At 41.8% G+C, this 25,059-nt stretch overlaps 2 protein-coding genes across 10 annotated transcripts in view; both read left to right on the top strand.

Annotated features, from left to right (window-relative positions):
• The window catches only part of ATAD2 (ATPase family AAA domain containing 2), a 35,626-nt gene extending 24,038 nt beyond the window's left edge, over positions 1–11,588 (top strand). Inside the window, exons 19-28 of the mRNA XM_065627823.1 lie at positions 735–920; positions 2,225–2,357; positions 2,504–2,700; positions 3,952–4,111; positions 4,463–4,585; positions 4,681–4,830; positions 6,003–6,407; positions 7,080–7,204; positions 9,568–9,696; positions 11,083–11,588. Coding sequence (XP_065483895.1) covers positions 735–920; positions 2,225–2,357; positions 2,504–2,700; positions 3,952–4,111; positions 4,463–4,585; positions 4,681–4,830; positions 6,003–6,407; positions 7,080–7,204; positions 9,568–9,696; positions 11,083–11,130 — 1,656 coding nt within the window. The 3' untranslated portion in view covers positions 11,131–11,588. The remainder of the gene's footprint in view (positions 1–734; positions 921–2,224; positions 2,358–2,503; positions 2,701–3,951; positions 4,112–4,462; positions 4,586–4,680; positions 4,831–6,002; positions 6,408–7,079; positions 7,205–9,567; positions 9,697–11,082) is intronic.
• Positions 11,589–12,502: 914 nt separating this feature from the next.
• The window catches only part of ZHX1 (zinc fingers and homeoboxes 1), a 31,441-nt gene continuing 18,884 nt past the window's right edge, over positions 12,503–25,059 (top strand). For 7 of the 9 annotated variants that reach the window (XR_010605749.1, XR_010605747.1, XR_010605744.1 and 4 more), the window contains exons 1-2: positions 12,503–12,696; positions 13,565–13,675. The gene's annotated coding sequence lies outside the window, so the exon portion shown is untranslated. Of the gene's footprint in view, positions 12,764–13,146; positions 13,473–13,564; positions 13,676–25,059 lie in introns of those variants that run through there. The other 2 variants (XM_065627996.1, XM_065627997.1) reach the window with 2 other exon arrangements.

Below are 25,059 nucleotides of genomic sequence, written 5' to 3'. Positions count from 1 at the left end.
CTTTCCAACCCAAACTATTCTATGATTCTATGAATATTGATAACCTGAAGGGGTGCATGGAGAAATTTGTTGTGTGAAAGGACTGTTGCCACTTCCTCATGCAGTAGATGCATCTCCTGTGATTGAGTCACCATCTGTAGGCAATGGCTTGTGGTCTTCCAAAGCCCTGTAATATGGTCTGAAGGATCCTGCGGTAGTGATTGAGCTATGCAGGCAGGCTGAAGACTGGTCACTTCTTATAGAAAGTACTTGAAATTACGAATCGTAACCAGGCTGCTTCTACAGTGTCAACCCTCATCTTGTCACATAGGTGTTTGTTCAGGCTATGCTCCGAACCGACTCAGATACGTGCCTGTTCTGAACTGAAACCCGTGTAGTCGCAGTCGCGTAGGCATTTCCCCAGGCTAGTACAACTTGCTGAAGTGTTAGTCTTGTTTTTTTGAGGCCACACCACCACACCAGCTGAGTGGTGAGGCTCTTCATGAGCTGTCTTACGCCTAAGGAGTTTTGAAATCAGGCAGTGATTCAGGTCTGTTTCTCTCTGTGTAGCAATGTCTATATTTGAGTGAAAGTGAAGATTTTACCTTATCGTTAAGGAGTTGTTCTTTTGTTGGTTCATTTTGATGTTTTGGCTTATGTACACCTATTTTGTAAGATAGTTTGACTGATCCTTAGTTATTTATTAGCCTGTTCTACATGATTTAGTTTTGTTATCCAAACTTTAATTTTACCAGTTGATGCAAGAAGCTCAAAGAACAGCACCAAGTATCATTTACATCCCACACATTCATTTGTGGTGGGAGGCTGTTGGACCTACATTGAAAGCTACTTTTACAACACTACTGCAGAACATTCCAGCATTTGCTCCAGTTTTGCTGCTTGCAACATCTGATGCGTGTCACGCAGATCTCCCAAAAGAGGTATTTCTGTCAATACTTTTACTTTTTAATTGAATTTCTTGTTAATTTATAAATCCTTTAAGAATTGGAGTACTGTGCAATGTTAAGGAAATTCATTCTGTTATTACTCAGGCACCCTAACCAGCTCTCTTAAAATTTGCTTAGACAAAACAATGCTGAAAGCATTTTTCTAAAGTGTTTTGTGAGTCAAGTGATTAACTTTGACTCAACTTTTTCCCCTTCTCACACACTCATGCACATTAGACAGATGTATAAATTTACTTCAGGCAATAATTCCAGTAACTTCAAGACGGTGAGGTATGTACTTGGTCAAGAATACACAGTGCTTGAAGTGTAAATGAGAACAAGATATTTCTACTGAAAACATTTTTACTGAAAAGGGAAAGATATTTTTACTTAAAAAGTACGGTGGTCACACTATTAATGATAGAATGTAAATTCAAATTCTTTAATAAAAATTTCGATTTCTTCATATAGGTTAAAGCTTTACAAATTAGAAAGCTAAGTTCCAACTTCAATTTAATTAACTTGGAAATCCATTTTTAGTTGTCTTGCTTAACAAAATTCAGTAGGAATACATGCTTAGCTTTCTAGACATCTGAGAGTGTGCATTGAAGGAAGGTGTTCAAAACATGAATATGCTGCTTTAATTATTTTGTCTCAATTACTGGGGGGGTGAGAGGGAGGAGTCACCTAGATGTGTTTATCATCGCTGCTTTGAAAGGATACAACTTTCTATGGAAGTTTTTATACTGTTAATAAATTCCTTCTAAAATAAGTATTGAAATTCCTTCCCTGCCTTTTGGTAGTAGAGATTCAGAAATGGAGTAAAACTTGGTAGTATGCAACTTCAGACACCGTATTTAAATTAAGTAAATAAAATAAAATAAGATAGATAAAATAAAATACGAAGCCAGCTCACCAAAAAGCCTGCACTTGTCTCCTGAACCCTGCCTGTTCCCTTTATACAACAGCTGCCATAGAGATGCAAACTAACAGACAGCAAGGCAGGTAAATAGAAAATAAGTAGTCTTGGATGTGGTGAATTTCACCACTTTATCAGTGCATCATATGGTCCCTTCAATTGAGCTTTAACTCTAGGGGTGCCCCTTAGGAGAAGATATTTTGATTTTGTCATTTTAACGTATGAAAATCTAGCCTTTTAAGGCTAAGAAGATAACTTTTCACCGTTTGTCTTATCCAGATGATTATTTAGTTTAATTTAGAAAGGTACTCATCTTTTGGAATAGAATATGAATTTGTGTGGCCTGATATCTGACATGTCTTTTCTCCTCATGCTTTAGATAAAAGAATTGTTTATTAATGGTGATGAAGTTTTCAAAATCCAGTTGGCTAGTAGAGAAGAAAGAAGAATGTTTTTTGAGGACTTAATTTTAGATCAAGCTGCTAAATCTCCTGCATCAAAAAACAGTGCAGGTGAGGATATTCTACATATAAAACTTTGCTAACTGTAAGTTAATAACTATACAGGATTTGCTTTGGTGGTAATTTTCTATCCATATTTTTTCATATGCTTGTATTTGAGTATCATGAATTGACTACAAGTTTCTGATCAATTTAAGCTTGGCAGACATTGGAAGTACTGCCTGTAGCACCGCCGCCTAAGCCTCGACAGCTGACAGAGGAAGAAGTAAGAAAGCTGGAGGAGCAGGAGGAGAATACGTTGCGTGAACTTAGGATTTTCTTAAGGGATGTGACTCATAGACTTGCTGTTGACAAACGTTTCAGAGCATTTACAAAGCCTGTTGACCCAGAGGAGGTAAATTAGTGTTGATCTGTAATACCGTTTTATCTGTGTGTATTCATAATTTCTCTGTGTTTGTATTTCTCAGTGTTTGTGTGCTCTTTATAGGAAGGTTTATCTTTGGTTTTTTTGACCATACTCTGATTTTTCAAGAAGCGGGAAGTGAATTTTGCTTTTACTTTTCCTGACTACTTGAGGCTCTCAAATGTCTGTTATTTGAGTATTCACTGAAAGCCCTGGGTTCCTTCTAAAATGTCTTTAGAATATTTCAGTTGGAAGGGACCTACAACAGTCATCTAGTGCGACTGCCGGTTAGACCAAATGCCAACACAATTTGCTCATCGAAAGGCTTTGATACGTAAGGCATCTCACAGCACTGAAAAGAAGAGAGATCCTTTCTATATAATTATAAACAGTATCTATAGGAATGTTTTAATAAAGCCTAAAGCTCTTTAATTGACCGTCAATAGTTTCTGTCAGAACAGGAGTAGAAGCAGCAGTTTTAAAAATAAATTTTAAGATTCCCTTCTCTGTTTCACCAGGGTCTCCTTGGTGTGAGATCAACCATAAGGGCTCTGTGGTTTCTTCTTCCTGCCATACACTTCTTATGTCTCTTTTTCTCACTTGTTCAATAAGTCCAACCTTAAGTTAGACTGTATACTTAGTCAGCTGCAGTTTTAATATAGCTTTCTGTTCCAGCAAAGTCCTGTTCCCCTAAGCATCTACTGGGTTTTTTCCTTTTACTTCTAGTTTCTAAGATGTGAATAATCTAAACATAGATGTCCTCATCTAAATGAGTCATTAGGCTCCTCTTGTGGTGTGAGTAAAAAAATCTGCACCTCTGGGTCCACTTTATCTCACACTAAAGTAGAAGCCTAGGACAGATACTTCAAAGGTGCGATTCCTGCAGCCTTTTTCTTGCCACCAATGACTAAGAGAATCTTGGGTGACTTTACTAAGGAAAGTTTCTTTGCTGTGATTTTCTGAAGCGAAGTGAAATGAATCCCACCCTGGCTGCCTGTTCCCTTCCCTACCCCACACACACTTCTGACCTCCCTGCTGCTTCTTTTCCCTCTTCTGGTCTGTGTCTTCAAAGCCAGTTGAAATGGCCCTTCAGTTTTCAAGAAACTAACTGGTTAATTTCCGCATCTTTGGATGTGTCATAAATAGTGGGATTTTTAAGCAGTCTTTTATTTGAATTTATTAAAGTAATTAATTTCGGTATCTACTGCATTAAATCTCTTAGCACATACATTTCATTTGTAGGTACCCGATTATGACACAGTTATTAAACAGCCCATGGACCTGTCAGCAGTTCTCTCTAAGATTGACTCGCACCAGTACCTAACTGCAGGAGATTTTCTAAAAGACATCGATCTAATCTGTAACAATGCTTTAGAGTACAACCCAGATAAAGATCCTGGAGGTGAGGATGTGTTTTTATCCCTAATTTTGAAAAAATTAAACGTATGAACTGATAAATGTCATCTGTGGAGAGTAGACTTGGGATTACATCATTTTAAACATCCACAGAGACCATTTCTTGCTAGGTTGTGCATGTTGTAGCGTTAAACTACTTGAGCATGAAACTGTGATAGAAGTGTTAATCAGTTACTAGTGCTTTTGCTTTAAAAATTAACTTTTATGTTGTTATGCTGAAAATATGCACTGATACAATCTTTCAGAACCTACCTTAAAAAGAGCTAAGTCTAAGTGATCAAAATAAAGGATTTCATTGGCTGATAGAAAATACTCAATTCTGACCGTAAAATTTCAGATCGTCTGATTAGGCACAGAGCTTGTATGTTGAGAGATACTGCATACGCCACAGTGAGGGAAGAAATGGATGAAGATTTTGAACGATGCTGTGAAGAAATTCAGGAATCTCGTAGGAAAAGAGGTATGTTTTGTGACACTAAGGTTTCAAGACTTGTCTCAGTATTTCTAACCAACAATGCAAGAAATTATTCTTTGCTATCTGTTTTGCATTGCAAGGTTGTAGCTCTTCAAAGTACGCTCCATCTTACTACCATGTAATGCCAAAGGAGAACTCTGTTCCTGCGTGTAAGAAAACAGACCCAAAGTGTAATGAAAAGATGAAGATGCCAGCAGCGCCTGTAGATTGCAGTACACCCCGCTCGAATGGCAAGTTGCATTTTATTCAGACTTTCTTGGAGAAGGTGCTAAAGTCACTGATACCTTCTCTGTTCTTGTGACATAACAGGTTTCTGGGATGCATGGTTCTTCGTGCCAGAGGCGTTACACTTTTTAAATTTGCTTCAAAATGTGAGATAAATCCAGGGGTCATTCTTTCAATATGGTTATGAAATCCAAGTGCAGTGGTTGGTTTATATTGTAAGACACTGGTCTTGACGGTCCAACTGACATTTAATGGCTCCTAAATTGCTGCTGCTTGAAGTAAAAAATGTTGTACGTGGCAGTTTCTGAATATTCAACTAGGTTTTAGTTATATGAAACAGTATTTTTCTCTTTGCCCTCAAATGCTAAAATCTACACCACCTCTTACTGTGTTTTCCTATTGAAGGGGGAAAGCAGAAAAAACCAAGGGAGTGATAATAATAGATATGTAAAGGAAATATCATTATTTCCTCACTTTTCCTGTGAAAAGGTCATGAAAGAAGAAAGGGACCTGGGTCTCTTTCAGTTACAGTGCATGACATGGTGTGAAGTTTCCTGGTCTCACTGGCACGACTGGGAATTTTGCTGTTGACTTCACCCAACGCTTTGCGCAGTACCCTGTGAATACACAGAATGGTGGGGTTTTCTGGAAGGCAAAAATACAAAGTTTGTTTTAAACAAGGTTAACTGAATGAGAATGCATGTGAGGTGTGTTTTTGGACAATTTTTTCTCCAGTAAATATTCCCTTAAAATTGTCTTGCTAACTCTGCCCAACGTTTGTTTAGCTTTTGAAGTTTACAGCTTACAACAGATTTGAAGAAGGGCTGGTCTCCAAACACTTTTCTGTTGTTCATATATATTGGTTCACATGATAAGACAGTAAGCAACTTCACCTAGTAACCTTTCTTTGCAGTAATAATTCCTATCTAAAGTAAGAATTTTCTGCTCATAAAATGATGGGTTTGTGATTGAAACTCTGTAGCTAAAAATAAAATCTTAGCAAATCGACCTCATTAATTTGCAACTCTTTCTCTAGACATATGTAGGGAAAGAGACAGTGGTACTTGAGCTCCTTTGATCGTTTTCCTTGTAAGTCAAGTAAGATGAGGATGCTGGATTTTGAAGGAAGACCTGTTTTGGTAATGTTTTAGATTACTTTTTTGATATCTCTTTGCAGGTACATCAAAAAGAAAACGCAGAAAGAACAAAGTATCTTCAATTATCGCAGCAAAGAGGAAGAATTTTCAGTTCAATAAGGAGAATAAAGTTCCGGAAGACCAAAATGAAGTAGAAAGTGATGAAGACTGTCCAGAAAAACACGTTTCTAACATGGATCGCACTGAAGCTGAGTCCACACGGGATTCTTCTATGGAAGAAAATGAAAACATACCTCAAGAACGACAGAAAAATGGGAATGAAAATAAACCTGGGACAGAAAATGAAAGAGAGAGAGTTCTCCTTGTGCCTAAATCTGCTTCTGGAAAGAAGAGTGTCATACTTCCTGAGCATTCAGACCTGAGAAAGCAGAGTGAAATGCCGGTTTGCCAAATAGTAGGAAGTTCTGAAGACGAAGATTCAAATGGTAAGTGAAAGGTCAAACAGATCATTTAGTGCTTTTTCCTTCCTGAGGAGGATTACACTGTTTATTAGGTTTTAGCCTTCTTTACTTTCATTCTGTTATTTCTGCTGTATCTCTCCAAAATCAGTACACCAGTGTTTCCTGCATAATGATGCTGCCCCTCTAGTTATGCCAGCCAAACTCATGTTTTTCTGCAGCTGCTCGCTTTTTGATTCTCAAGTTTCTTTTTCAAATGGTACATAATTGAAAAACAATCGTTGACTTTCTTTTATTGTATGAGTGTAGCGTAAGTTAAAAAGCTGTACTTCAAGCAGTGTGGACCCAGTCATGTGGAATAGAAGTCTTATATCCTAATGTGTGTAACGTATGTGTTTCCTAAGCTAAATGACTTTAGAGTTTTACCGTGCAGTACTGTAATGGCAATATGACTATATTTTTTTGCTGTTTTTACTCTGCCTTTTTCTCTAGTGATTTTTTGGTATGTGTCTGAGTTTCTAATTTTTACGGAGCAGTGACTTTTGTCAGAAAGAAAGTAAAAGTCAGGCATTTCTCAGTGAAAAAATGGCAACAGGTCTGTCATTACAGAGAGAGACTGTATTCCAGGTACAGGATACTTCACTGAGACTGTATTCCAGAGAAACAGGAATCTTGACTTAAGAAATTGTGTCATTCCAGATTCGTGGGTACGCTGTATGACTCATGTGAGACATTCTCAGGGAGAAGAGCAGTGGATGATAGGTGTCGATGAAGTAGTGGAAATTTTCAGCGAGCCAGTGACTGTGGATTACCATGAGCTCAAAGTAAGTCTAATTTCAGTTTTGCTAATACCGAAGTAGGATATTTTCTTGCTACATGTACAGTTGTAAATTAATCAGTTGTTAAATGATGCCAATTAAAAGAATTTATGGGAGGGATAAATAGCTTGTGAAATAAATGAACCTGTAGTGGACTGTGCCTGCTGTGTGTCCACACCTAGTGTAGACTGCTGTTCTGCTTTGGGTGAACTAAATTGTAGGAGACTGGGTTCTCTTCCAAATTTTTAATTTACAAGGACTTGTTGAATTTTAACATAGCCCACTGACAACCTGCTAGTATTCTTGGTTATTAATGTCTTAACAGTTTTTATGATGGATTTGGGGATTTTGGTTTGGTTTTTGCATGTTTTCATTTATTAGAAACCTGAAAAGGACCGTTATTTCTAGGACCGATAACTATAAACCTGAAGTTAGCAAGTTGACATAAAGCTCATCATAGATTAAATACTCGTACCTACTTTTCTGAAATTATTTCAAAATCCAGTGTTAGAATTTTGCATTTATACAGTTAACAGTGTTTATAAGGGTTTTCCAGTCCCTCATAGGAGAGAATTTGCTATCCTAGGCTACAGTTGGGGAAAGGGTTAAAAATGGGCTCAGCTGCAGGAGGTAAAAGAGGTTCCTTTGCGTGAATTGGAGAGGGTAGAGCAAGGACCCCGATCTTGAGGGGATATTGCAGTGAGGAAAATTAGGAAAGTTGTTAGGTTGGAGTCGTGGAAGTTGACCAGTGCTGAGGAAGGCTGCTCTTTACCTGCCTTGATGAGAAAGGGAGTATTGGGTGGATGTTTCCCCTGTGTGGGGAGAATGTGACCAGATAGGAATCCCCCTGGGCGAAGGGGCTGGTCAACACAATTCCGGTCACATTTTTAAGCTATGACATAAAGTGTAGAGGTGAAACTTAACTTTTTAAAGCTGGCTTCCTAAGGAAGCAGATTTCAGGGGGTTTTGCTGTTCATGTCTGCCTGTGTATGTAGAGAAGCGACATGGGTTTTTCATAGAGTCAGGGTGCTAATAGCATGTGCTCAAAAGTTATTGCCCACTGGATAAATGGTACAGTAGACCCCTTATATATGTTTCAGCTATAAGAAGAGCTATAGTTATTAAACGTGTCTTTTAGAAAACTTGTTTCATTAACACCGGGTGTCTTTGGAACTAGCTGCTCATACAAGGGAGCCTCTTTGGTACTCACCTGCAGTGAATAAGCTCGGTGAACCTCCAAAATATGAACTGCTTGGTTTTGTTTGGGTTTGGTTTTTTTTATCATTTATGTGCTTGGTCATAGGCCTAGAACTTTATGAACATGCAGAAGAACATGCAGTCATCTGCGTGGCAGCAACTAGAAACAGCTTCACATGGGATGTTGACCATACACCTCTGCAACATCCCGCCTTTTCTGTTCGCCACAGCCGAAAGCACGCCGCGTGGTTTTTTATCTGCATGTTGTATAGTGGGGTTGAGGGGAATACTCAAATTTGGTGCTAGCTGATCTGAGGGAGGCACACTTTGATGACAGGCAGTTAGTTGTAAGGCAGTAATATTTTCATTTGGTTGCCTGCTCTCCTAAGCTACATCTTCACAGCCTCACACAACACACAGAGAACAGTGACAGCAGTGGAAGGTGGTGCTGCCACTAGCTTGTTACTGATGCTTTCCCAGAGATTATCACATTCACATCTTTGGTAACAAACGCCTGTGAGAGACTGGCAATCTGCTACAGGCAGAGTCACTTTGCTAGTTTATCCACTCCTCAGTTTAAAGGTAGGAGCCCGCTGATCTGACTTTGCTTCTTGATCTGCTTCAGCCACTTGAGCAGCGTGTTCTGCCAGCAGAGTTGCAGGCACGGTGCACGTTCAGCTAATGGGTAAAGGTGAGCACCTGAAGATGGTTCCGTTTGCAGCTGGCACCTAGAAGATCTGTAGCCTGGCTTCCAGAGATGGGTTTTACGGTGCCCTGCATCGCAGCAACCGTTCCTCTAATGCAATGGAACAGTGGCTTTGCTGTGGCAGCTGCTCTGTGACAAAGTGGATGGTGTCATTCCCTGCTGTTCTGGACGCAGCTGATTCACAATTGTGATCGTTGGTGTGATAGATTGATTAGTAGTAAGATACTGTCTGAAATTTAAGCCTTCCTTTTCTCTGAAGTATGAAAAAATAACTCATTTTCTCCAGTTAAATCTTGCGAGATATTTAATCTGTTCTCTGAAGTGTCACTCATATTTTATTTAACAATATAAGAAAGTAGGATGTCACTTGTGTTGTATTGGTATTGTTTAGCTTTTGAAAACATAAAGAGCCTATTCAAAGGATCTTGTGCTAGTCTAAACTTGTATTTTCCATTTTTTTCTTCAGGAACTGTTGCATTTTGTCACTGCGATGACTAAGAACTTCAGTATATTTCAGTTGGAAAAGCTATATGCTGTTCTTAGTCAGTGCATTTACAAACATCGCGAAGATTATGACAAAACTGAACTAGTGAAGGTAAATTTTTTTGTCTTACAGCATTTTCTATCACTGTTACGGATGTATGTTACGCATGTGTATGTGTGCACTCTGGACATCGTGCTTATTTAGCATTACTCTTTGCTGCTTAGATGCCTGTGTTACAAGGCTTTTTCATTTCAGTCTGGAAGACATTTCTCCATGTTGCAAAACCATTGTTGTATTTGGCATAATTGTTGGCAGTTTCAGCAGGAAAAGGCTTGAACTTGAAGACAATGGGTCCACCCACACAGCCCTCTCCAAGCAGTTAACCTCAGCCTGTCAATAGTCCTTCTCCAGAACCATTTTTTGGGACTGGGGGGCTATGAGAGGAGGGTGCTTTTCTCACTCTATCGCTTCCTGTTTCTCCCGTCACAGGCAGTCAGACATGGTAATACTTTGTACACTAGTAATGCCATTCTTGAAAAGAACTTACTTGAAACATAACAAGAGGTTGAGACTTTACTCTCTATCTCTTTTTAATTAGCATGGCTCGAGCATCTTTAATTTGACATACAGGGAGATCCCTGCCTATGCCAGTTTAGTGAGACAAATTATCTGATCTCTTCCTATAACAGAGGATTTCTGAGTTGTCGGAACTCAGCCAAAATCTTCCAGAGACACGCATGGTCCCAGTCAGCCATTCCAAGTATTAAGTCGACTTAGATAGGTTGGATAGTCAGTCTTCAAAATCCTTGAATCCATTTGTCTTTGAGATGCTTGTGCCTGAGAATAGATGCAATTCTTTATGCCTCTCAGTCTGCCTTACAAAAGAGGAAGCCTCTTCTCTTCAGCCCTGGTCATCTCGATCTCTTCTTCCACATCTAATAAAGAGTTAGAACGAACGCACCGTTCTGATCATGCAACAGCAAGGATTATTTGGATTCAGGGAGGCCATTCCTGAAAAATACGCTCTTCTCTCATCTCGTGTTTTGCCATGAGAAGGGATTTATTTATGTTATCTCAGGACTTGTGAGCTTTTAACAAAAAAACCATATCTCCTGTGTATGACTGGAAGTCAGTCAGGAACAAGCTCTACTATGAACATATAGACCTTAACAAGTAATTAGAGTGCAGAAAATAACATTTCCAGCTTTAGTTGTGGCTTTTCAGGAACTGTCTCTTCTATCTAATTGTTGAAACCACTGTTGTTAAGGCTCCATAGTCTCTTCATAAAATAGATCCATGCAGTCTCTCTAGTCTACTCTCTGTTATGAATGTGTAAGGTTGTGTTTGAAGCTAGTGGGTGGTGGTAGCACATGTATTTGCTAAATATTACTAACAATTGTGTGTATGTACAGATTCTTTATTCTTTTTATGAAGAAGTAAAAAGGGTTCTTAAGCTTTTATTCATGCTGACTGCTGGTTTTCTTTTTCTCTTATTAGGAAATGAAGAAAGAAATTTCAGCTTTCAGTTATGCTCAGTGTACTTGACTTCTCTGCAATGCTTTTTTTGCGTTATGCTGTCTGTGCACAATTCAATAAAGATTACTTCTACATATATATTTATACGTGTATTTAAAAAATAGATCTTAAAATTTATTAAGAAAGCTCAAAGTCCTTTAACTGCTTTTGTTTGATGTTTTTGTCCTATATATATTTTTATGTGAGATACTGCTGTGAGGGTATTAATAAAAAATGAATCACCTTTTTGGGGGGTTTTGTCTACTCTTTTAATCACAGAATAATTTTGATTATTAACAACCTTACACTTAGAAAGCAGCATGAGTCTTAGGACTTTAAAATAAGAACTGTATGTGAGCAGCTTACCCTGCTCTTGGTGTGTTGGTTAAACGGCAAAGGCAAGCACAGGAGGAAGAAAAATTATATTGAAAATTTGATGTGTATTTCGTTGAAAATGTAATAAAGGAATTAATGTCACTTTTCCTTAACTTGATCGTCACCTTGGCCGCTGTCACTGACTTTCAATGGGACTATGGGGTGGTTTGCTGACCACATTCCCCAAGATGACTGAAAAACTGACCCGGAGTGACAGTGTGGAAATGAGGAACCAGAAACATGCCTGGGGTCAGAACTTTTCTCCTCAAAGCTTTGATCAAACTTCTTTCTGTCACTAGTCTCGACAGGATACTGCACCTACAGAGTTTTCTTTTTTAATTATGTTTATAATTGTGTAGCTTTTGATTTTCTGTGACCGACTGTTAACGGTTCCCCCAAGCCACATCTTTATTTTTCTTTCTCGGGGCAACAATCGTATTTTAGTGTCTGAACCAAAATGGCAAACAGTGATGAAAGAAATAGTATGTAGAAATGCAAGGGTTTTGGAAGTATGCAGCTGGAGTTAAAACTAAATCTTGACTAAAATATCCGGGTTAGCTTCGTGCCCACTGGCCCCTGGTCTGGGGCTCGGGACCCGGCGGCGATGTCCTCCCTCAGCTACAGCTCCGGGCGCCTGCCAGCTCGGGACAAAGCCCGGCCCGGTGAGGGGAACTTGGCGGGGCTGGAGACGCCGCTGCCCTCAAAGCCCGCCCGGGAGCGGGGCGGGCGGCCCCGGCGCGGAGCCCAAGTTCGCGGGCGGAGGCGCGGGCCGTGCGGGCGCCGCTGCCGCCCGGGAGCTCCCGGCCTGCCGCCCCCGCTCCTCCCGCGGCAGCGCGCCGCCACCTCGCCCGGCCCAAGGCGAGGAGGCGCCGGCGGTTCCCGGGCTGCGGCTGCCGGGCAGCCCCCCGCGGCCGGCCGCTGCCTCGGCGGGGCCGGGCCGCCCTCCGGCTGCTGTCCGCCGCCTGACGGGCGGGGCGGCGGCGGAGCGGCTCCGCCCCCGCTCCCTGCCAGGGAGGCTGAGGCACCGGCCGCCGCTGCCCGGCCTCCCAGCGCACCCGCCCCGGGGCAGCGAGGCGCCGGGACGATGCGAGTGGGTGCCGCGGGCGGCGGCGAGGCGAGGGCCCGGGCGGCCGGCGGCGTTGGGAGTTCCCGGCTCACCCGCCGCCCCCCCGCCCCAAAAGAAGTGCAGTAGTTTGTGAAACGCAAGATGGCGGCGCGGCGGTGAGCGCAGGCGGGCGGGCAGGCGGGCGGCGCGGGCTGAGGGGGCGAGGCGGAGCGGCGCCGTCAGGTAGGGGCTCGCGGCTCCCAGCGCCGCTGCCGCGGGCGGACCAGCGGGCTCTCGGCGCCGGGAGGCGGGCGGGCGAGCCCCCCGGGGAGGCGCGCCCCCGCTTCCCTCCGGGGACCGGGCAGCGCCAGCGCGCTCGCCGCTCCGCGCCTCCCCGGGGCAAGGGCGGCTCCCGGCCGGCGGCGGCGGGTGGGCCGAGCCGGGCCCGGCGGGGGTGGGCGCGGTGGGCCGGCCGCGCCCCGCCCGCCTCCCTATTGTCTGGCGGCGGCGGGCGAGCGGCCGGCGCTGTCCCCGCGGCGGGGGGCGTCGCCTGAGGGCCGGCGGGCTGCGGGCTGCCGGGGCGGGGGGAGCGCCGGGGCGTCACTTGGTTGCGCTGCGTGCCGCCCGGTTCAACCCCTGCCGGCCCGCGGGGCATCGCCGCTGCCCGCTCCTCCCTGCTCCGCCCGGGGCCAGCGGGGGAGCCGCAGCCCGTGCGCGGCGGAGGAAATTCCGTCCGACTCGCCAGTCCGAGAGTCGAGAAGTTCAAGCCCGGTGCGCCCGGAGGAGCGGGCGAGTTCCCGGCCGCTGCGCGCACCCCGCTGGCTGACAGACTGACTGACAGACCGACTGACAGACAGACTGACGGCAGCCAACGAGCCATGAAGTTCTGGCTCCAGAGCTGTCTCGCATCCCGTGGCGTTGCGGAGCGGGGGCGAGCGCAGAGCAGCGCGGTGTATGTGCGGGCAGAGTTGGGGCGGCTGCCCCGCTCACGCTTCTGGGGTGTCGGGGTTTCGGGGCGCGTTCTGACACCCGTCTCTCCCCTAGATCAGGATGTGCAGCACTGGAGATCAACACCGGCTTCAATAAACCACGTAATGGAGGCAGTTCTGGATCTCTGAAAGGGCTCAGAGTATCTGCAACACTGGACACTATCTGGTAGGTACTTGTGCTTTATTTCTGAGCTGCTTGGACTTTGTGGTGGGTTAAATAGTTAACGGAAGGATGGAGAAGTTTACTTTGTACAAAGTGTCGTGTGAAGGCTGAGATGTCTCTTGGTCTACAAGCTGGAGTAGCTGCCACTTAAAATAGAGATGTACAGACAGCATGTTGGACTTGTCAAAGTGCATATATATTGTTTAAATATATCGTAGAAATAAAATGGGATTTTGTTATTAAACTCGCTACATGAAAACAAATATTCCGTTAAACGTAGGAACGAGAGAGGAATTTTAGAAGCTGTGCTGTTGGTTTTGACCAGCAGTCTGGTTTTTGTTTGGTTTTGCTCAGAAGAATTTCACACACACAAAAAAAGAAAGCTTGTAAGTACTTAGAGAAACCTTGTTTAAAACAACCTGCATGATACAAACTATAGGGCTGCCCTGAATTACGACCTCTTTGAGTGAGCAGCATCATTTAGGAAACCCTTTTGTTACTGTCTTTAAACATTGCCAGCAAGGCGGTCTGTTTCACTTGTGGTGTTAAATGAATTCCCCTGAGCCGATTACAAGTAGATGCCATTTTTTGTAGCTGAAATGATTTGCATTTAACTTCAGGCTAGTGGTTCTTGTATCTTTCCTAGACTGAAAAGCCCTCTGCTATCACATTTGGGTAATGTCTGTGTATGTTACGGTTGTCCCCAAACTTGTCATTGTAAAACACAGCAGTTTGAGGTAGAGCTTTTCTTTGTGAGGCATACTTTTCTACTCTTAGTGTTTCTTGTAACTCTCTTCTGGATTATTTCCTGTCTTGCAACACCCTTGATGACCTTTATGTGCTTTAGCTGGATCCAGTGTCCTGATGTCTGTTCTTAATTGCTGTTATTTATCACTGTTGGGTATGACTGGAATAGACAATATTTATCACTGTACCAAGATATCCTTGGAGACTTGGAGCTGTGTGTTGAACAGTTCTGCCTTTTGTGAATTTCTCAGTACTGTAGAATTTCTGTCAAATAATAGACTTTGTACTATTGTTAGTGCTTCTTTTGTTCCTAATGTGCTGTTTCCTGTGTCTTTTGCTTCGCTGAGCAGTCTATAGCATTTCACTTAAGCTTACTGGGATCCCTAAGCTTTCCCCCTGCTTTTCCCCTATTTCTTTATATGTTGTCTGAGGAAAAGGATTAATTTTGGTTAGTATTTTCATCTAATTATGATTAACATTGATGACCCTTTTGTTTGGATGTGACTCTAGAAGAATTTTGTTTTAAAATGGTCATATATCTGTGAAGTCAAGTCAGATTCTTTCCTCAAGTTTGACTTCAGGATTTTTTCCAGCTTTATGAAACAGGAACTTTTAAAGCACCAAGTAATATAAACAGGGTTTAATTCTGTTTGCACATAATAAATATAACCAAGGCACAATCACCTGTAGCTAAGCTATGGCTAACCTTTATTTCAGTGAGCACTTTCTCTTTACCTGTCAGACTGAGGTCTAGTCAAGAATTCCACAGTGCCAAATTCAGGTTTTTTTTGTTTTCTAGTTTTGAGAAATCCCAAGCCTGTTGCAAAATTTACGGAATAATCTTTTCAGTGTCTTGTTTGTTAAAGTCCTGTGTGATAACAGTTTTGGGGTCATGGCATGGGGGAAGGTTCTGAACATTTTTAGCTGAGTGCGTGGACGTGCTGTTCTCTTCTGTGTATTAATGGTCAATATTCCCTCTCCTTGTGCTTTAGATGCAGTGTCATTGATCCATAAATATCCAAGATGGTTTGCCTCTGAGTTATCAGTGACTTGTAAACAAGTGATGCAATTTTCAGTGTACTACTGTTTCCCCCTTTTCTTCTGTTTACTTGCTATTTCCTAAATAGGCAGCAATATTGATCTTAGTGTTCTACTCATGTGTCTCCCCACTATGTGTCAGTAGCATCACCTTTTTTGAATATATACCTATAAGAATAGCATTTTCTGTTGTTATTATTTAAGTTTATAATATTGTCAAATTAGGCATTAAAGCAGCTTCTTCCCTCAGGCTGTCAAAGTGTTGTGATACTTACGTCTTCAGCATTATTATTATTATTAATATTAATTCTAATTTATTGTCCTTATGCCAATTCATCTTCTCTCCTTTTCTTTTTTTTCTCTCTTTTTTTAACTTTTGGTGGCTAGCTCAGGACCTTCTCAAATAGTCAAACCACTTTGCTGCATAAACAGTTATTTCTTTTTCTGTGGAGGTGAAAGCCACCAAAAATGATACATTTCCTTACCCTGTACCAGCCAGATGGCATTTCATAATGCCGTGTCTTGCATCACTTTAACTGATGGTTCATTTCCAGTTCTGATGTCTTTCTGTCAAGGAGCTGGAAGGAACTTCAGAAGGTCCACTCAAGTCTTTTTCATAGTCTTCAGAGTTCAGTGAACTCTAATGTATTTCACAGAACAGTGTCTCTACAACCAGTGAATCCTTTCTAACCAGCTTTAGAAATCAGCCCAAATTAAACAAAAGTCTGCAGTTGATGCTTGTTGGAAGATCTGTACCGTTCTTTTATCCTTAAGAGCTTTGGGATCATAGTAAATGCTAAAGTTCAGTAGAATTCAATGAAAGAGAGTGTGATCTAAAGGGTCAGAAACTGGAATGTTGAGTGCATTTATTATACCATTACAATTGTAGAAAAGAGCAGTATCACGTTAAAGCACAGAAGCAAGGAAAATCTCTGGCAACTAAAAGAGGAACAGATGTGGCTTGATGGGAGAACCTTTAGGAAAATGGTAAAGAACTTTGAACGTGCTACTTTTTGCAGTCCTTAAATGGTGTCAAAGATGGCAAAGAACTTATTGCCACAAACATCCTTTAGCAGCGTGACCTGTCCTTGTGCCTGACGAGTCTAGGGGAGCTCTATATCCAGCTTCCAAGGACAAGGCTTCAGATTGTGTTTGGAGCCATTTAAGAAAGCGAGTGTGGTATTTTAGGTTCACTCCGTGCACCTTGGCCTTCCCCAGCGGCATTTTGCGATCCACTGCTCATTTTCCTTACCCGTTGGTCTCGCTAGGAGTTGAAGCAATTTCTAACACGCTTCCAGGGGACCCACCGTTTGGAGTGGTCCCTCCAGCAAGCCTTGAAGGCTGGCAGTTTTGTTTCAACAGTGGGCAGGCAGAGCTGCGTAATGAGGCGTGCGTAACGCCAGCCCTCGCGCTTTGGCAAAGGCGGCATCTTCGGTGCTGCCAGCACCAAATTCACCCCACCAGGCACGGGGACAGAAATGAGGTTTCGAGCTTTCTAACAGCAGAAGTCCCACGTATTCAGCCCTCTGAATCTTCAAAGCATCTTGTGAGCCACGTATATGGAATGGGAAATAGCTGTTAGCTTACAATGAATGCTGTGAATTAGGCAATCATTTTATGTAAGTTTTAAGGCTTGAATTCCTGTTTATAGGTTAGGAGTGTGATTATTTTAACATTGTCTTACCTTATGAAGGTGCTAAAAACTTCCTAGATGGAGATGCACATTTGTATAATCTAAGGCAGTCTTGGTAGAGGTCTCTAAGCTTGGCTTTCCTCAAAAATGATGTTTATTAGCCTAAACAAAACATGGTACTAATGTGGTTGCCTTCCTCCGTGTGTTATAATGGAAAGACATACTTTGGATGTCAAAATGCTGGCGATTTTAAAACTCTCCTGTTGGTTCCGTGCATGGGTGTAAGGCTCTGTTTTGGTACTTAGGTCAAAATAAGATCTAGGTATGGTGTATGTCCTAAAAAGAGTAAAGGGGACACAATGGGGAAGGAGTCAGGAAAGAACAGTTATTGGTGCCTGGGCAGTAGAAGAATTGTAGTTAAACCTTGCTTACAGCCATATACTTCTTCAGAAAGTCCAGATTCCTGGTTAATCTTTAGTATTCTTCTAAAGTAGAAAAAGACTGCCTTTTTATGCCTCTCAGGAGTAGTCAGGCACTTGGCAGCAGTAGCCACGTGAGCGAGATGGAGCAAGTGTGAAAACTCGGGGGTTTCTGTTCCGCAGTAGGACTCTCAGCAAGATGAAAGACATTTGTAGCTTTGGTGAAGTTCTTGGAGCATTCACCCCTGTACAACGTCCAGCCTTGTTTGCACTGGTGAATACTTACGGCTCTCTGACCTCCAAACATCTCAGTGGGGATCTGGACTGACAAAAGGTTCACCACACCTGGACCGTCACGCGAGTTCAAGTTTTTTGTGCATGGATCAGTTTGAGGAATTGGTGCCTGCTGGAGTTGTAGGTATCTGGTTAAATACGATGCAAACCCACACGTCTTTACTCCTTGCATCTTATGAGTGTTTTTCAAATTTGACTTTTTAATACATTTTACTTAAATTTGTTGGAGGAGTTTGTGTGAGTAGGGAACTATATTTTTTGTTTCGCTACAAGAAATAATTCAAGATGGAAGGAGATGTTTATAACTTTGGATGTTTTATCTTACAGTCCACAAACATTCATATAAAATCTAATTATTGACAAGTAGTGCCCCCCTTTTTTTTTTTCTTGTTAATTCTCTAGTACTTTGGTTCCTCCAGGGAAAAAATAAGGCCTTGTTAATATCAGCTGTTTGTTTCTTCTGGGGAAAGGAAGGAAGGAAGAGATGAGAAAAAAAGAGTAATATTGAAGTAAAGTAAGTTTGCTCTTTCCACATGTTGTAAAGAAAGTCACATGCACACATCCTTACAGATATACATATTAATCGTTGTGTATAATTTTCAGAGAGGGAGAAATTTTACATTACTGAATGCACAGAGGTTTTACTTCAGAATCCCTTGCTTTGCAAGCTTTCCAGTATATTAGTATTTGTGTGGATGATGAGAGTGCAGGCACTGTATCCTGTGCTCACGCACACTTGCTGACAAGGAGCTAGCGATACTTTTATTGCAGTTTAGACCAGATGCATGTGGGCACGAGCTGGTTCTTAAGGGCAGAATTGGTAGGTATGTGGTCCTTTGTATGAGTCAATATCCTATTTCTTGATGTAATCCTCATGAAGTTACTATCTGTGAATTACTGAATGGGAGCTTCTGCCCTACCAGGCAGCGTTTAAGTCCAGATGCTGCGAAGCGCTGACTCGAGAGATGGACCGAGGGCTGGGACTGGGGATTGCTCTGCACCAGAGCAGCTTCTCTGCACTACTCTGGGTGGAAAGATTCAGTCATTTCCACTCAAAGCAATGAAATAAGAAGCTCAGTCAGCCATTTCATCTTGAGATACCCCGCCCTCCAGAAGAAATATTAAAAAGAAAATGTAGGGTTTGGCCCGTGCATATCCTAGTAATTTCCACTGATTAACTTGATGCTTGTAATTGGGATCTAGACAGGCAGTGTTTTGCGAAATACAATTTTTAAAAATTTCAGTAGAGGAAGTTACAAGATTAATATAGTCCCTTTGATATTTTATTTAACCCAATAACTGCTCGGGAAGGAAAGAGTCTGTTTAGTTTACCTTTGTCCTAGATTCAGTTTTAATATCTAATGTTTAAATGAAGGGGGGGTTGATCTTTATTCTTAATGATTCATGCTGCCTCAAAGCACAGTGGTTTCTAGTTGTGTGCTGCCTTTCCCACTGGGGGATGCAAACAAAAGAACAATAATTTCAGACTCCTCCTTCAGTTTCCAAGAGAACCTTAGCTGCTCATGGATAGCTTTGAATTTTAAAAGCATTTTTCTTCCAAATTATGTATTGATTGCACACAAAATAGCAGTGCTGTAATATGCAATTTAAAACAAATGCATGATGGTGCTCATTTGCTTTTAATGCTGCTTTTTCCAGCAGAAAAACAAAAAGTGGGTTCTGTTCCCATAAATCCGTCTTGCAAAATCCTTACAAACATTTATTAGTCTAGACACAAAATATTCTCATCCGGCATCAGTTTGACGATGGCAAAAAAAAAAAAAAAAAAAGGCGAGCTAATATTCTACTTGGCTGTCAAAAAAGAAAAGGAAAAAAAAAAGCTTGCCCCAGGCTAGTGAACCAGTAACATTTTGCTGGGTTGCCTACAACAACAGATGCATCTTGCTCCCCTGGGGTTTCCAGGCCTGCCTGTTCTCTTAGGCTAAACTTGGACAGTCCCGTACACATTCTCTTCGAGTACCACACCCCAGTCGTATCCTGGGCTCTTTTAATTTGAGTGATTTAATAATGACACAAGCCATGTTCATCTTGCCTCTCCTTACCAATCTTTGTATTCCCTTCTCTCTCTCCCCAGATATCATGTAACTAATGCATTAATTCAAAAACAATCCTAATATATGGGAACGGGAATAATTGATAGAAATCGAAATGGTTTAAAATAACAGTCACAGTTTGAATCTGTATGTAGGGAATCTTGATTTAAATGATTTCTCTTGATTCATATTTGCGCTTTTGATAACTTTCATAAATGGCAAATGATTCTCATTGTTTGGTATTATGGTAGTTTGCAGAGTTCTGCTTCGTAGAGAGATAAATTATATAGGTGAGTATTTATTTTATTAGTCCTTTAGATCAACATACACTCACTTGGAGTATTACGTTTTACTTTTTGTCATTTTCTTAGAAAATAGTGAGTTATGCATATCTTGTTTTTCAGATAATGGTTAGCTCCTGTTATTTCCAATTTATGTCAAACTGCATTTGATTGGAAGTTAAAATTGAATTTAAAATTCCGCTAAACAGCATAACACATCTGTATTATTAATTAAACTACTATAAATATGTAGAATATCTAAGAATACCTTTATTCAAGCATGACTATTCTTTTTTAAACCTATGAGACAAAATATTATACATTTTTATACTTACTAGATTAAATTTATTGTTCCTGTGATGGTATATCCATGTCCGTTGAGATTTTAGACCTGGCAGAGCTCATGCTCAAACCTGAATTGGAGAACTTACATAGGAAACAGCCTGTCCTGCTTTTTCAACTTCTGTCATTCAGAAAACAATTCATATCTTCACTCAGAGCAGATGTCTACAGAGCGAATGTCTGTCTATAAGGTTCGTCATCGACTGCCACTAATTCAGTGTTTTCACTAAGAATTTCCAACTTAGTTAACTAAGACAACTTGCTGCTAAAAAAAAAATATATATGAATTAAAGCTGTGTCCATTTGAATGCTGATATTTTTTTTTCCTCAGTGCTTTTTATTTATTAATAAAAACTTACCAGTTTGCAGTTAGAACTACTTGCGGCAGTCATCGGTGCTCTTAACGAGAATGACTGGTTTAACGTTGGTAAATTATATAGGTGTTACTCATGATGGAATGTGTTCACTGTGTTCTTGGAACATTAATGCAAATTAACAAAGGGTTTCTCACTAAAACTGATTTTGATTTAAACATAATATTTTTATTTAAACATAATATTGATTCTTCTATTCCCTCTCAACTCCGATGCTGTCCTGTTTTGTACTGTGTATTTTTTTTCTTGGCTTATCTGTTGCTTCTTAAATGTGGTTTTATCAACACATACAGTATTTTTAAATAAAATTCTATTGCCCATTCTCATTTAAATCAGCAAGACTATGATTTTGACCCTAGGATATTTATGCAGCTTTAAACTACGTACATATTTCAAAACGGAACTAATCCAACTTTTTAATGATGTTTAATGCAAAAAAAAAAGCAGCAGCCCCACAGCTCTTCATTTTAAGCACGGTGTTTTAGTTAACTACATATTTCCCACTGAAATCCTGTTGTGCTCATCTTCCACCATTATACTAGTACGTGAGAGACAAAAAGTGAACCCGGGTGGTCTGTTTTTGATAATCCTTGTGCTTCTCCTGCAGGAATTCCAGCAGACAGGGCAGAAGGTGCAGCCTCGGGCTTGCCTCGCCGGTGGCTCCCAAACTGGGGTTGTCCCCTCAAGCAGGGCTCTGAGAGGGCTCACGTGTCTGGTGGAAAGTCAGTCACAGAGGCGAGGTTCACAGGCAAAGTTCGGGGCGTCAGCCTGGGTAACAGCGGAGCAGGGAAGCAGTCTGGTGGAACACTTGATGGTTCTTACTGAGTTACGTTGCTGCTGCGTTGAAGGCCTTGGTTTAGGTGAGCCGGGAGCGGTGTGGGACAGCGTCAGGCCATTGCTGGGCTCCGAGTCTGGTGGTGCTTGTGAAGTAGAACATGTTAAACACGATGACTGCAAACCCACTGTGCCACGGGCTGAGATACTTGTTCTGGTCTGCTGACTCTTTAAGACCCTTCATTACTCTGTGGTAACTTGAGTACATAGTCATCTCCGATTCCCGTAGGTGACCGTACTTCGAGATTCAGCCTTTTATTCCTGTGTTATACTTGGAAGGCTCTGTAGTCCCCTGTCTTTTACCTTTTTAGTCACTGGGCTGATTGGCAATAAACAGTGTTTATCCACTCTGTGAATGCATGAGGTGGGGGGGAGAAAGGGGGATCAGTCTTTGTCACACACAGAATAAGACATTATCTCTCACAGAAATCAGCGGGAGCATCTAAGTAGTGGAGTACAGTGCTCAGCAGGGGGGTGCAGTCAGGTCACTGTTGCAAATAAAAATGCTTTGCTTTTTGCAAAGGTTAACTTGGTATATAGTGGTATTTTATGAGATAGCTGAGACCTGCAGAGAGTGTTTATACAGGCAGCTTGGGCCGCCCTCATTCCTTTTAGTTATAACCTGAAATATCCCCAAATCCTGGGGAGAAATATTAGACTAGAAGGAACTTCTGGAAATCATCTAGTCCAGCCTCCCAGTCAGTAAAGTTAACTGGGAAGATAGAGAGGATTGTTTGATGTCCTACCAAGTTTTGAGAACTTCCAAAGATGGAAATTCCTTCGAAGTTCCCAGCAGATCTCCACAACCTTTCCAGACAGCTGGTCACAGCTCCTCACCAGCGCTGAGATGCTGTTACTCTACCATCACCGTGTTCATCTGTAGCAGACCAAGAGTAAGGTGGTGCAGTGAGAGACAGGTAAACCCGAGCTATAGTAACTTGACAGCCTCACCTTGGTCCTGTCAGTGATTTAGTGGGAAGACTTGCACTTAATGGCAGCAGCCAAGTGTCCTGAATATGGAGAGGGAAACTTAAGTGTTGTATTTGTGTTGTGGAAGTGCTGCTGCATGACCAGCATAATCAGAGGATAACACCCTGAAGAACTTCGGTAACATCAGCTGTGCTTGCAGGCGTGAACATGACATTTTCCTGCATCTCTCTGGCATGTAAGGACTGTCAGTAGGGACTAGGTGCATTCTTGGTTTTGTCTGTCCTTAATTTATGTGATTCAGCTTACAATTGTCAAGCTGTTACATGACACTAAAAGCATTCTGGAGCCACATCTAAAAAAAACCAAAAAAACAACAAACTTTTAAAATGTCAGCTCCAAAGTCACATTTTTTACTTCCTAAGTGGAGAAGCAAATTATGTGGCAAAGAAAAGAAAGGACTTTTTGTGCACTCTGTGCTACTTGACCTTCTCACAAAGTGGCAGCAGACCTGAGAGGCTGGAGAAGGCTTTAAGGAGGGATGGGATGGGAAGCAGGTGGGTCCAGGGCACGCAGAGGAGGTTCTGAGGAAGCACATGTGAGCAAAAGCCCATGGTGGCCTAAGTGGCAGGGGAGCCTCTAAAGAGTAGTTGCAGCCTTGATAACGCGCTAATGTCCGGCCATGCAATAGAACTGTAATCTTTTTTTTTTTCTTTTAAAGTGACACTCCAAGTTGTTGTTTTTTCCTCATTCATAAAACACTGGCTTATACAAATGCTGCGTTTATACATTTTTTTCAAGTACTTTGGGATCCGTTACAAGTTACTTAAATTATAGATCTGAATCCTGGTGTGCGCAAGTCTGCGTGTACATGTGGAGCATACAGCAATGTGTATTAGCGTCACCTGGTGAGTCCATTCTAAGTCCTCGTTTTCAGTTTCTTATAATCATTGAAATGAGAATTTCTCACATATTGTTTCTATTTGGAGGCTGCTTTTGTTCTCCATTCATTGAGTTTTGGGGGCATGTTCAGCTGGTTCGAGAGCAAAATTAACAGGAGGGAAGCAAGGAGAGGAAGAGAGGCAATCTCAATGTAAAAGCTGGGTTATCTTTTTTCTGAATAGCTCTGTGCCTCAGGGATTTGACATAGGAAATTCAAATTTGGCAAGGATCTAGCCGTGAGGTCTGAGAAATGCATTCTGCTGTTTAAAAAAAAAAAAAAAAAAGCAGAACTATGAGTCATAACATATCACCACCTTTTTGTATCCAAGGTAGAATTTGCAGGATGTTTTGTTACCTGTGCTTGATGGTGCTTTTAGGCCTGTTATGCACACTTGCAGGCTGCTTTAAACTACCTGTATTAAATGGATTCTCCCCCTCCGTGTATCTGGTTATTGTATTGGCATCATCAGCGCAGTCCTTTAGCTGCTGCTGCTTCCCGTACTCCTGCAAAAGCCACTGGCCATGCACGAGGTATAAAAGCCTTGGGAGCTGGTAAGCCCTGAGACCCAGAGAGCTCCCAAGACTGTTAATTGCTGTTGAGAAAATATCATTTTGCTCCGGTGACAAGCAAATATTAATGAAAGCAGATAGCAGCCGATTCGAAATCTGGTTTCCAATGTGACGAGGGTGCATACAGTGAGTTGTGATCAGTGGAGGAGGGGGAGAGGAGAGGGAGACAATCTGTGCTGAGCTGTGTCACCTTTAAAAGCGCGGGGGTTCCTGTGTAGCACGAGGGATGATTAGAGAATGAGTCGGGCGATCTAGCAGAGGAGACCATCTGTAGGACGGCTGCTTTGCGCTCTGGAGGGGCTCAAAGGTGTCTGGGGACACAAGCTCCGGGAAGTGAAAGGAAGGTCTTGTACTTCCAGCACTAGACAAGGGCCTGGGAAAACGAAGATCTCTAGAAATTTTTTGTCTGAGGGGAAAAAAAAAATGCAGATTCAAGTCAAAAGGAACATTTTGTGAAGTCATGTCTGTGCCAGATTGTTTCATTTTGAAGAAGGAAATCCCAGGAGAATAAAACCTTTTGTTTTGGTATTTTAAGGAAAAGCTTTTTTGATAATCAATTTTTAAATGAATAATTTTTTTACTGTTCTATTTTTTTAAAAGCCAGTATGAAACATTTTGGTGATTAATTAAACGTTTATTCAACCCAAAGCACCTTTAAAAATCTTTTCATGTCAATAGTTTATTTCTTCCTCCTTTCCTTTTTCTATGTAACAGCACAGCAAGCAAAACAAAACAGAGCTGTAGCCATGCAAAAGAAGTATCCCTAACTCTGCTGCCATTCTATTGGGTATGATAAGTATTTACATAAGTCTGATACTCACTTTTAAGAATGATCAGGCTGAGACAGCTGATGTTAAAAGTACTGAGTGCTCACGGTTTGAATTGAACACTTTAGAGGTCAAAAAAGAAAAGACTTGCCCATGTGAGGTTTA

The sequence above is a fragment of the Caloenas nicobarica genome, chromosome 2 (assembly GCF_036013445.1).
Source record: "Caloenas nicobarica isolate bCalNic1 chromosome 2, bCalNic1.hap1, whole genome shotgun sequence".
Classification (NCBI taxonomy): Eukaryota; Metazoa; Chordata; class Aves; order Columbiformes; family Columbidae; genus Caloenas; species Caloenas nicobarica.
The sequence above is the reverse complement of the archived record's forward strand: the minus strand, read 5'-3'. Positions and strand labels throughout refer to the sequence as shown.